General features: G+C 41.7%; 1 protein-coding gene across 4 annotated transcripts in view; it reads right to left on the bottom strand.

The window, feature by feature from the left end:
* DIP2B (disco interacting protein 2 homolog B) overlaps positions 1–12,791 on the bottom strand; it is a 225,225-nt gene that overhangs the window by 116,546 nt on the left and 95,888 nt on the right. For all 4 annotated transcript variants that reach the window (XM_082741248.1, XM_082741245.1, XM_082741247.1 and 1 more), the window contains exon 2: positions 2,859–2,930. In XM_082741248.1, coding sequence (XP_082597374.1) covers positions 2,859–2,930 — 72 coding nt within the window. The remainder of the gene's footprint in view (positions 1–2,858; positions 2,931–12,791) is intronic.

Genomic DNA, 12,791 nt, shown 5'->3' with positions numbered 1-12,791 from the left:
AGTGGTGGAGGGAGAGGGATGAGCAGGGAGCTTGATGCGGGGCTCCATCTTAGAACTCTGGGATCATGACCTGAGCCGAAGGCAGACGTTTAATTGACTGAGCCACTCAGGCGCCTCCTATTATATCTTTTTTAATTGTTACAGATACTGTACCCCTTACTGCCTCTACCAGGGCTGGCCTACTTCCACTGTCCTGCCTTTGGATGATAATATAAAGTTTCTGAAAAGTGAAGAGGAAACAGGATCCAAAGCACAGATGGAATAACCAGCCTTGGATTACCTTTTTAACCAGAAGGAAGGATGTAAACATGATGGGCATGGATGTGGCAAGTCTCAAGTTTGGTAGCAGGAAGGTGAAGCAGCTACTCTTAAATGGCTCCTATTCTCCCCATGAGGTCATCTGAAAGACCCTTCCTACTGTGAGAAGGCTATAATCCCTTCTCTTGACCTACTGCAGTTAAACATCTGATTTATACTCAGTGAACGAATTTCCATTTGTGATTTCGCTCCCCCTATAGGCCTATCCATGGGGCAAGAATGGGCTGATCACATAGACTTGAGTATGTCTCAATGGTTTCTCATAGTTAACTGATAAACTGTTTTTGTTTTTGTTTTGTTTTGTTTTAAGATTTTATTTATTTGGGTGCCTGAGAGGTTCAGTCAGTTAAGCATCTGGCTTTGGCTAAGGTCATGATCTCAGGCTCCTGGGATGGAGCCGTGCATCAGGCTCTCTGAGGCAGGGGAAAGTCTGTTTCTCCCTCTGGCTCTGCCCTGCCTCTCATCTCATGCTCTCTCTCTTTCTCAAATAAATAAAACCACCTTTTTAAAATATTTATTTATTTATTTATCTATTTATTTTTAAAGAGATTTTATTTATTTATTTGACAGAGAGAGATCACAGGTAGGTAGAGAGGCTGGCGGGAGGGGGGGGAGCAGGCTCCCCGCCAAGCAGAGAGCCCAATGTGGGACTCGATCCCAGGACCCTGAGATCATGACCTGAGCCGAAGGCAGCGACCCAACCCACTGAGCCACCCAGGCGCCCCGCACCTTTTTAAAAAAAAAAAAAAAAAAAAAAAAAGGTTTTATTTATTTGAGAGACATAGAGAGCATGAGATGAGAGGAAGAATAAGCTTTTGATTTTGTTGAACCCTTTTTTAAAAAATATTTTATTTATTTGAGAAAGAGAAAGCATGTAAATGGAGAAGGCGCAGAGGAAGAGGGAAAAACAGACTACCTGTTGAGCAGGGAACGCGATGTGGGGCTCGATCCCAGGATCCAGGAACTATGACCTGAGCCGAAGGCAGAAGACATTTAAGCTGACTAAGCTACCTGGGTGCCCCGATAAACTGATTTTTTTTTTTTTAAAGATTTTATTTATTTGTCAGAGAGAGAGAGGGAGCGAGAGCGAACACAGGCAGACAGAATGGCAGGCAGAGACAGAGGGAGAAGCAGGCTCCCTGCTGAGCAAGGAACCCGATGTGGGACTCGAACCCAGGACGCTGGGATCATGACCTGAGCCGAAGGCAGCTGCTTAACCAACTGAGCCACCCAGGCGTCCCTGATAAACTGATTTTTGAACATGATTTGGCATCTGTGTAGCCTGACTAAAGTTTAACAAAACATAGTCCTTTTTTATATTGAGTCCTATTTGTTGGTTCTATTTCTTATTGAGTTATTGTCTCAGGATCCAACTGCTTTTGCACAAAGTCCATAAAGTAAATCTCTGACCCTACAGAGAGGCATGAGCCAGAGCCACATTTAAGCAGCCAGAGTACTCCTCTTCTCTGTCATGCCTTGCTCAGCAAATGCTGGCTTTTCATTAGCTGTCACTGGCCCAATTTCTACCTCTTCTTTCTCAAGTCCTTTTGACATCTATCTGTTCATTAAGATATTTTAAATTGGCTGTCACTGCACTGACCTACTAGTTTTTGTAGGGAGGAATTTCCAAGAATAATGTAGGAAATAAAATGAGGACCTCAGTGAAATATATTGATATGTCACCACTATTCATTTTCTTATTCTATTATTCATTCAGTATTTACAGACCATATACCCTGTGCAAGGCTTAATGTTAGAACAGTGGGGAATACCAAGTCCTCAAGGTATTTATAACCCAGAAATAAAAGCAATTAGCTCCACAAAGAAGAGGCTTGAGGAAATGGGACTTTGACTGCAAAGGAGAAATTAGAAATAAAGAAAAAATTCTTTATAGTAGAAGTGATTAAAGCAGAAATAGATTATCAAAGGAAATCCTCAAATCTGAGTAACTTTAAAAAAATATGATGACTTAGAGACAGACAGCCTTGCCTATAGGCAAAGGTTACAGCAAGCTCTCTGGAATTAAGCACACCATGACTCAGGACTTTCTGACATATAAAGAACCTACTATCTCTTTGCAGAAGGAATAAGGGAACCAACAGAGAAGTTTATTAGGGTTCTTACCCCCATATCCTCAAGTATTGCAATCCTTGAGCTTTCCTGCAATACTTAATCTGTCCTTCCTTTTTATCTTTGCTGCTCTTGCTCCTCACCACCAGTTTGTGCTCAGGCATAGGCAAGATGCAGTTTTTCCGTGACCTGGAATTTTCTGCCATTGAATCATGTCAGCTATGCACATACACGCTACCACCCAAGCTCTATGTAAATGATTTGATGACTTAGGTATTTTAAAAGTGCCTAGCACACAGCAGATGTTCAATTAAGATTCATTTCCTCCTTTCTTTCCTTCCGTTTTTCTCTCCCTCATGGCGAGAAAGGGAGGGAAAAAACAGGAACCAACAAAAGACAGATCTTCTGTTAAGATAGCATTCTTTGGGGTAAAAATACTGAAAAGGTTTAAACCACGTCTCATTGCCTACCTTGTGTCTGCGGGATGTAGGGAGACAGGAGTTTTGACCTTTTCTTTTCGTATCCCTTCTGTGTGATGTCCCCTAAAATAGCAAGAAACAGAAATAGGTTATGCATTATTCTTACTCTGTGGTTGTTCACTGTAAAAATAAAATTAATTACAGAGTGTTACAGAATTACCACATAGAGAGTAGAGGAAAAAAAATGTATAGTTCTTTGCCAAGGATTTTGCTATGTGTGATTTCCCACCGTCTTGGAGATGACTTCTTGTGGAAAATTGTAGGGCTTGTCTCCACACCAGTCTAGCAGAGCAATATGCTGCATACCATGTCAGAGATTCCCGAGTTCCTAGGCACCCCTCGTTTCCCTGGTATTTACAACAGACCAAAAGGAATGCTGCAAGGCTGGCAGACAAATGGTCTCTCCGAAGTTTCAGTCTGACCACATGAATACAACTGATACAGGAGGTACTCAGCTATATTGCTATATGGAACCACGTAAAATCAAAAATCTAGTTCAGGGGAGAAGTCAAGGTTCAGGCACTGGGATGGGATACCCATAGGCCTTTCTGCATCCTAGTACCTATGCTTGAACCAGGGTTGGAATTCCCATATTCTCTCCCCTTGGTTCACTGGTTTGTATTATTTATGTACCTGGATGTCTTACAAGGTTAAATTTCTAAAAAAGTATACACAAAGGACAAGTATACATGCAACAAATGCAACAAGAATGAGCTGATTAAGAGAGGAAAAAAATGTGGTGGAAGTGCCAAGAACTATGCTAGGTACTAAAGAAAAAGTAGCAAATGAATGGGCAGAGAGCAGGGTGAAAAGGAACAGGAAACACAGGAGAACAAAAGTGCATTCAAGGGAAAATGAGTAATTCAAAGCTGGGGGGATAAATATATGTTGTGAGTTGATAGGATAGAGCATTGTTTTCTAAAAAAAAGTTTTTTTTTTTAATTCAGAGAAAACTTTAAAGTCAAAATCTAGTATAAAAAGCAATTTATATACTAAAACTTCAACACAGAGACTTGAAACCAAGGGCAGTGATTGTCCTTGGTTGTTGTTAGCCTCAGCAGGGGACTGATGGAGTAGATAGTGGGGAGGTAGCAGTGCTGATTGAGGGGCTTAAGTAGGGAAGGCACCCTCTAAGACTGTGGAGTTCAGCAAGTTAGTTCACTCCTCCTGAGGAGAATGGGACCAAGAGTAGAGGCCAGACCTGTTACCCCAGCTACTACAGTGATCTGGACAAGTTAGCAGTAGCCTGAATTAAAGACAGTGGTAGAAGGGATGGAAAGAAATCAATGGATTAAGAGACACATTTGGGAGAAATACTGGACAGGATCTGGTGACTAGATGGGTACGTGTGAGGTTTCTGGCAGATGGTGGTGCTATTCCATGACAGAGAAATACAGTAAGAAATGCAAGGTCAGTGGGCTGAAGAAGCTGAGTTTAGGGAAAGCCCATGAGACACACAAAAGGACACGTCATCCAACAGCTGGATATGTGTATCTAGAACTCAGGAAAGAGAGAGGATTTTGGAATCATGAGGATATAGCTGAAAAATAAACTGATACAATCTCTTTGAAGTCCTTTGGTAATTTCTAACAAAATTTTGATTCAGCATCTGCATTTTTAGGAATTTATTCAATGAAATATTCACAACGGTGCACAAAAATCAAATAAGAATATTGCCCGACCTATTTTTTGAAATAAAAAAACTGGGAGGCGTCTAGATACTTACATTATAGACCATCTATGCCAATGGCTTTCAACTGGGAGTGATTTTGTTCCCAATGGGACACCTGACAACGTCTGGAGATATTTTTATCACAATGAGAAGAAGGGGTACTACTGGCATCTCAGGGACAGAGGCCAGGGATACTGCTAAGTCTCCGGACATGCACCGGACATGATGAAGAACTATCCAGGCCAAAATGGCAAAAGTGTTAAGGATAAGAAACCCTGGGTCTACCTAATAATAGGCTGGTATTCCAAATATACTGGCACAGGAAGATGTCTAAAATATACAAAGGGTAAAAGGCAAGTTGCAGAACAGTAAGTATTATAGATCTAATTTTGTAAAAAACAAATAGGTAGGTTTCCATATATACAGAAAATAGTCTGGAATATAATGTATATAAACATTAAATTAATGTATACCCTTGGGAAATGGAATTATGAGGGGTTTTACTTGTTTTATATACTTGAACAGAGTTTGATTTTAAAAAGACTAGATGATTTGCATAATCTCAAAAATAAAGATTTCTTTCAATTAAGAATGAATGGTTCTATAGATATGTATTTGTAAGCAGTAAGATGATCACAGTATGTGTGTATAGATATTGCATATATACACGCATATATATACATATATACACACAGATTTATAAATACATATATAAAACAGGGAAAAACACAAGATACTTAACAGTTTACATAGTATTTTTAATTTCTGGAATAACTACTTTTACACACACACACACACACGTATGCACAGAGAAAATCTGGAGTTTTATACACCAAAATATTAACAGTGGCTAGCTATGGCTTGCAAGGTTATAGATTCATTTTAGCTTCTTTTCCTTTCTGCTATCTGTATTTTCTCATTTTTCTACAAAGAACATCCATTATTTCAAGAAGCAATATTTAAAACTACAATCACAATTACTTACTAGACTGCACAAACTGAATCACAGTGGCCCTTCATCTCGGCTTCTTTAGTGAAAGAAGAGAAACCTACCGTGCATTTTTTTGGAACAAGAAATCAAACCTTGTCGAATTAGGAAACTGAAGAGTTTAGGTAATCTCCAATAATACACACAACTAACAAGAGATGTGGCAGCCTACCAAGGAAACCCCTCTTAAAAAGAGGAAATCAAGTCTCTTATTACAAAAAGAAATAATAGAGCATTCTCCTGTCCTGTTTGCCACTCCAAAGTTTCCCCACTTCCACTGTACACACATATCCCACTCCCTGAAGGGCAAAAAGACCACTTCGGGCGGCTCAGAACATATCTGATAAAGTGAAAGGCCTTTTTAAGCTTACTTCAGGGTTTAGTGTCTCAATTGTTCACTGTCAGTAACTAATCGTGGGACAAACTGGTAGACTTGGTATCCTGGACATGAATCAACAACTAACCATCTCAGGTTTTGAAAAAAGTCAACCAATGGAGTCCAATTCAGCCAAGACAATCAGCCCCATAAGACCCATAAAAAAGCAAACCCACCTAAGGAGACCTAGAAGATGAACTGCAATGAGAATGTAAGGACTATGGTGATGAGCCTTTAAAATGTCCTCCCCCTTTTCTATGACCACAAGACCCTGCTCAAGAGGCACCTCCTCTGTGACACTGGCCACCCCTTCACCACTTTAGTACCCCTTCAACTCTGCACACACCAGGACAGCACCTGGCACATCACCTGTACTGTGTTTGTGTCCACATCTGTGTCCCCACTAGACCCCGCACTTGAGAGCAGGGACTGTGTCGTGTTCATCTCTTTAAGCCCACCCACAGTCTGGCACAATAGACCCTTGTTGAATGAGTGACTGAATGAATTAGTAAGGTGGAGGCAGTGAGAGAAGAACAAATCAGAGACGTGTGTACTGGGGTGGAAAACAGGAAATAGGAGAAAGAGAGGGCTTTACGTTAGCAAGAGCTGAAAGGCCCAGGGAAAGAAATATATGGAACCAAGTTTACTGAAACTGGACAGCCAGACCTCAAAGGTGACCAGAAAAACGGCTCCTGGCCTGCCTGAAGGGGGTAATGTGGTCCATAAGATCACTGGGCATTAAAAGCTGCAGGAACTGCTCCAGATATCAATGCTTCCCTTAGGCAGAGGGCAAGACTAGACCGAAGGACTTTAGTTAGCCCACCAAACTGAATTTGTTATTCCACATCTCTGTCACTGCCCACTGACAGACTGCGCTCTTACATTCTCACCACTAGTAGTCAACCAGTGTTTGCTACAGTAAAGCAACATTTTCCAAACACCCAATTTTTGAGAATCACCGGAGGAACTTGTAAAATACAAATTCCTGGGGCATGTGGGTGGCTCAGTCAGTTAAGCAGCTGACGCTTAGTTTTGGTTCAGTGCATGATCTCTGGGTCCCGGGATGGAGCCCCATGTTAGATTCCCTGCTAATCAGGGAGTCTGTTTCAGGATTCTCTCTCTCCCTCTTCCTGTCCCCCTGCTCTCTCTCTAAAAGAAATAGATAGGGGCACTTGGGTGGCTCAGTGGGTTAAAGCCTCTGCCTTCAGCTCAGGTCATGATCCCAGGGTCCTGGGATCGAGCCCCACATCGGGCTCTCTGTTCAGCAGAGAGACTGCTTCCCCTCCTTCTCTCTCTGACTGCCTCTCTGCCTACTTTGATCTCTGTCTGTCAAATAAATAAATAAATATATATTTTTAAAAAAATAAATAAATAAATTTAAATTTTTTTTTAAAAAAAGTTCCCAGCCCCTCCGGCGAAGATTCTGATTCCCTAAGTCTGGATTAAGACCCACCTCCTGTATTTCTTTTTTTTTTTTTTTGTTTTAAGATTTTATTTATTTATTTGTCAGAGAGAGAGCGCGAGCGAGAGCGAGCACAGGCAGACAGAGTGGAAGGCAGAGTCAGAGGGAGAAGCAGGCTCCCTGCAGAGCAAGGAGCCCGATGTGAGACTCGATCCCAGGACGCTGGGATCACGACCTGAGCCGAAGGCAGCTGCTTAACCAACTGAGCCACCCAGGCGTCCCCCACCTCCTGTATTTCTAATCAATGCCTTCCAATGAGGTTAGTTCGTTTTTTTTAAGTTTTATTTATTTATTTTTAAAGAATTTATTTATTTATTTATTTATTTACTTGGCAGAGAAAGCACACACACAAGCAAGGGAGGGGCAGAAGGAGGTGGAGAAGTAGACTCCCCAAGGAGCAGTGAGCCCGACACAAGACTCGATCCCAGGACCCTGGGATCATGACCTGAGCGAGAGGCAGACGCCCAACAAACAGAGACACCCAGGCACCCCGCAGTGAGTCTTGAGAATCATGTCTGCAATGTGCTGGGTGACTCTGACTTCATATGAGGAGGGGACAAGAGAAGAGGGGAAGAATGCTGCCTGAGCGAGATACAGCCTCAAGGGACAGCGGGAAGGGGGCTCACAGACAGTCATACCACAGGCATTCTTAGAACAGATTTTTTTTTGCCATCTGGCATATAAAACAAAAAGGAGTGCCATAACCGTACCTGTATAAAATTTGCATTAAAATGGCACAGATCTAAGTTAAACCTGTTGTTCAAGTTTTTTGAGAACTAAACAAATAAAGGATTAGCCTTCCCCTCCCACTAGGGTAACGTATTTCTCTGCCCACAGAGGGACTTTGAGAAGCAGCTATTTAGGGGGGTCTGCAGCCCCCAGTGGGATGGAGGCTCCCAGCCTGTAAGGAGATACAGGGATCCACATGACTTAGGACTGTCCAGTTCCTAGGTATTACCACAATATACTGAATAGCCAAAACCAGACAAATAGATCCATGTGTGCGGTGGAACCTAAAGGAACTATGTCCCCAATTTCCCTCCTCACCTACCTGGAACCAACGAAAGCAGCTTGGCACAGGCAGCCCTGGAATCACCTTTAAGCAGAGTGAAGAGGGGGCTGGGAAGAGGTGTGTGTGAGCATGCTGGCCAACCCTAGCCTCTTAGAGGTCAGCAGTGAGAGGAGTAAGAGTCATCTACACTGGCCGGCCTTTTGAGAGTCTACTTAAACAGACGAGGAGGCACGGCACTGTGGTCAGCACTTGAAGAGTCAATGCTAGAAAGAACTACTTCAGGAGCACAGCCTTGCCACTTCCTCTCGATAAGTCTCAGTTTCCATGTCTGTAAAATGGGTAATGATAACAGCTATCTTGCTAAGTTTTTAGGGTGACTGAGACTACTTGGAATGGGGTCTGGGCTATAGAAAGTACCAGTATCAACGAAGTCTTAGTGAAAGCCTCCTGAGGCGTACCCTACTTGCCAGTTCGGGGTAGGAGTGGAGGTGGGCAGCTAAGAGAGAAAAAGGAAGGCAAACAACATGGCGAATACTTGGTAACTGAGCGCTGTGGGAGAGAAGCACAGCAGATACAGCCCAGAACCCAGAGGAAGCAATGTGAGCTCTGCCTGGGTGGAGAAAGGAAAGCCTTACAGAGCAGGTGACATTGTGGCTGGAGTCTGGCCTTTCATTCTAATACCAGAAATAGGACATAAAGTCCTAATGATGCAGTCATTTAGCGGTTTACTCGTTTTCCTCTGCTGCTGACTGGCTCTGTGTGGATATGGCCACGTTTGCGGATTCCTCTAGGATTCTACCACCCAGAGAGAAGCAGAGCAACGTCAAATAATTTTCAGAGATGACCTTGTACAAGCACCCTGAGCAATTAGGTGCTAAATAAACACAGGGCTTGGGAAATTCCAGAGGGTCACCAAGTGGTAGATATGTATAATCTAGATAGAGAGCAAGGATTACAGTTCCAGCCATAAACTCTTTCTGCTCCAGTGGAAATAAAAAGGTATGTGCCACTACAACTCTGCCTTCAAGTCGTACCTATTCAGTCTGGGGTGGCAACGGTTTGCTGGACTTGGGGTGTCACAAAAACATCTTTAAGCAATGAATGGATGACATGCAGAGTGTTAATAAAAAGGTAGCTATGTCTTTAAGAAGCTCCTGGTCTAAATAAAAGTGACAAGTGCTACGCTAGAGATCATGTACAAAATTTTAAGGGAATTAAAAAATAATGGTAATAAAAAAAGAATTATAATACTCCAAGAATAGATAAGTAAGTAACAACTCATCGAGGGCTTACTACATATAACAGTTTCTGTTCCAAGAGCTTCGCAACATACCTTATAAGGGATGTTCAGTCCCATTTTATAGGTGAGGCTACTGAGCCACAGCAAGTCTAAGCTCCTTGTCTGGCAGGCATGCCTAGTCGGCACTATGCTGAGGATTTGAACCCAGGCAATCCTGGCTCCGGGACCCCTCCTCTTAAATTCTACTCTGTATTCATTTTACAGACAGAAGCTCTAAATCTGGCCTCCAAAACTGGGAAGACTTCACAGAAGTTACTCTTAGGCTGGGTGCTGAAGGATGACAGGACTGTTCTCAAAACCACAGCTGTGTTAGAGGAGCAGACTTGGAGCAACGGAAGGATATAAAAGCTGTAAAGTCAATCTCTGAAGAATAGATAGCAGCCTGACTGCTGCTCCCCGAGGCCCTGCTGACTGTGGGGACTCCTGCTGGGCCCCAACCTGGATGCTCCAGACACTTACAGTTGAAGGCTGAGCCTCATCTCATGGGTCATCAATTTACTTCTTTCTTAATTAAATGCCTCTATATAACAAAACCAGCATTCCACTCTTCTAAAATACTCTGATATTGATTCATCTGATCTGCCTAAAAACCCTCTTCAATAAACAGAAAAGACATTATCTTTACTACAGAATAAGAAACTGAGATGTGAAAAAGATAAAGGGCTTGCTTAAAGATACACAGCAAGACCAGAATCTGGGTCTCTGGCCTTTTCTTATTGTTCTTTGTCCATTGTTTATTTGTAGGTGGCCCCCAAATCAGATGCAATAAAAGTATAAAACTAACCTATTGTTCATAAAATGAGCAACATGAGATAAACAATTTTTCTGACTCACTCCAAAATATAGATGACTTTCCAGAAGGCATTAAAAATCCACCCCCACCCCCACCCCCCAGCAGGACCCTGCATGAATTGTCTCTTTAATTATCTTTTAAATGAGACAGCCAACTGTGGAAACCGGGTCCAACTGCAGTTAAAAAACAATCAGCAAAAAGTCATTATACATCATTACTAAATATTCAGCTAACAGAGAATGTGGCCTTTCTTTTTTGTTAAGGAGTAATTAGGAAGGAAAGAAATGAGAAACTAAGAAGAAAAACTTCTAGAGTCATTATCTCCCAATCTATACCTGTATCTAATAACTCCTTCTATCCTCTATTTAACAACTCTTAGACCAGGAAGGTGGTACATGTTGGCTCTTGCTGGAGATGGGGAACTAGGACTGGGGTTATGGACATTTATACACCAGACATGTAAAGAGACACCTATAGACAAAGAGCCAAAAATATATCTGAGCATGTGAATGAGGTAGATCTTTGCAAAACTTAAAAAGGCAAAGGATTTGGATCCTATCCCGGAGACGCTGGCTAGAAGACCAAGAACAATTTTTATTATTAAATTTTATCATGTTCTCCTTACAATTCTATTCAATGAATTACATACACCAACCACCCACCCTCCAAATAGCCTCCTTTTAGAGGTAAAGATTCACAACAAATGTGTATTTTTTTCTTAAAAGCACTGTTTTTATTTACACAGAGTCCTAACCACTTCAGCTGCAGGAGTGGGAGAGGTTTGCAGTGACACAGAACAATGGCCGTACGCCTTAAACCAGCTACAGGGCATTTGGCCTTTGTCTTTCCTTATTTTTCTTGCCATATCTGAACTGAAAGTGGCCAACAGGACTCTAAAGAATTAAAAACCCTGAACTGTTTCTTAAAATTCCTTGTAGTTTCTTTCTACACACAGGTAGAATTAATTCTATGTTGAGAGAAGAGTGAAAGCTACAATATTTTCAGCTTAGCGAGAAATCAATCTCTGTTAAAATACTCCAATCTGCTGAAAGAAAATGAGAATTTTTTTTTTTAAGATTTTATTTATTTATTCGACAGAGAGAGATCTCAAGTAGGCAGAGAGGTGGGTGGGGAAGCAGGCTCCCCGCAGAGCAAAGAGCCTGATACGGGCTCAATCCCAAGACCCTGAAATGACCACCTGAGCTGAAGGCAGAGGCTTAACCCCACTGAGTCACCCAGAAGCCCGATAATTTTTATTTTACTCTAATTTTTCTTTTGAAAACAAAAATCAATGGTTCTAAAAGTCTTCAACTGGCAGCCTATAAAAGCTATTGTCTTCTTTTAACTCAAATTTGCTAATCTTACAAAAGAATTTCAAGGAAATTAACTTCAAGACATTCAAATTTCCATTCTCAGTATATGTCCTCTCACCTCATTTAGGACAGTAACTAGACATTTTCCACGTCAAGAACTTGAGAATGAGCCCAGATTACTTTCTTCCAAAACTCAAATCATAGAATTGTTTTGGCTGCACAGTTCTGTTTTCTAGGTCAAATATATATGACTTCTTACAGATGGTATTTCACCTAAGGCATCAAGCAAGTTCAAACAAATAAAAAGCAACAGAGTAAAACACTTGAAACACACTGAGAAACTGAACTCAGCCTGACTACATGAGCAGGCAGCTGGCTCAATTAATCCATCTAATGCAAAAGGTATGTTCATCTATCCATTAGAAAAACTATGTCTGCAAATGAGAAATTTGCTATACAAATGACCTGGATGTTGAAATACAGCAGGAGGAATCCCTGATATGGTCTGGTCCATAGGAAAAGCATGGGTTCTAGCATGAGGCAGGTCTGGGTTTGGACCCCGAGTCGGCCAATTTATTGGCCCCATGACAAGTTCCTGAACAAGTCGGCCTCAGTTTCATAATAGGTGAAACTGGAATAACGCCTACCTTGAGTGCTTATGATGAGTCTTAAATGGGAGAATAAATGCACAAGTCCCTGGCACAGAGCACACATTCAACTAGTTTTAGTTGACACCACTCCAGTCCCAGCCCTACCCGTAAATCCCAACAATAGCTTTAGCCTTAAAAGGGTGATCTAGAAAATTCGGGATTAGGTTTTCTTTAACAGCAACAACAACAAAGAGGAGTGACTGCATTACGTGTCTCTAAAGACACATCAGGGTACTAGATCTTTAGCAGTAAGAGCCAACAAAATTAGTTACTTTGGGGGCTAGCAGTCTAAAAGAAGAAAAACTGACATCAAAGGGGAGGTACAAACATCTAAAACAGAAATGAGCAGAGATTAGTT

Source organism: Mustela nivalis, assembly GCF_964662115.1.
Source record: "Mustela nivalis genome assembly, chromosome: 7".
Taxonomy (NCBI): Eukaryota; Metazoa; Chordata; class Mammalia; order Carnivora; family Mustelidae; genus Mustela; species Mustela nivalis.
Note: the sequence above shows the minus strand (reverse complement) of the source record. Positions and strands in the feature narration are given on the sequence as shown.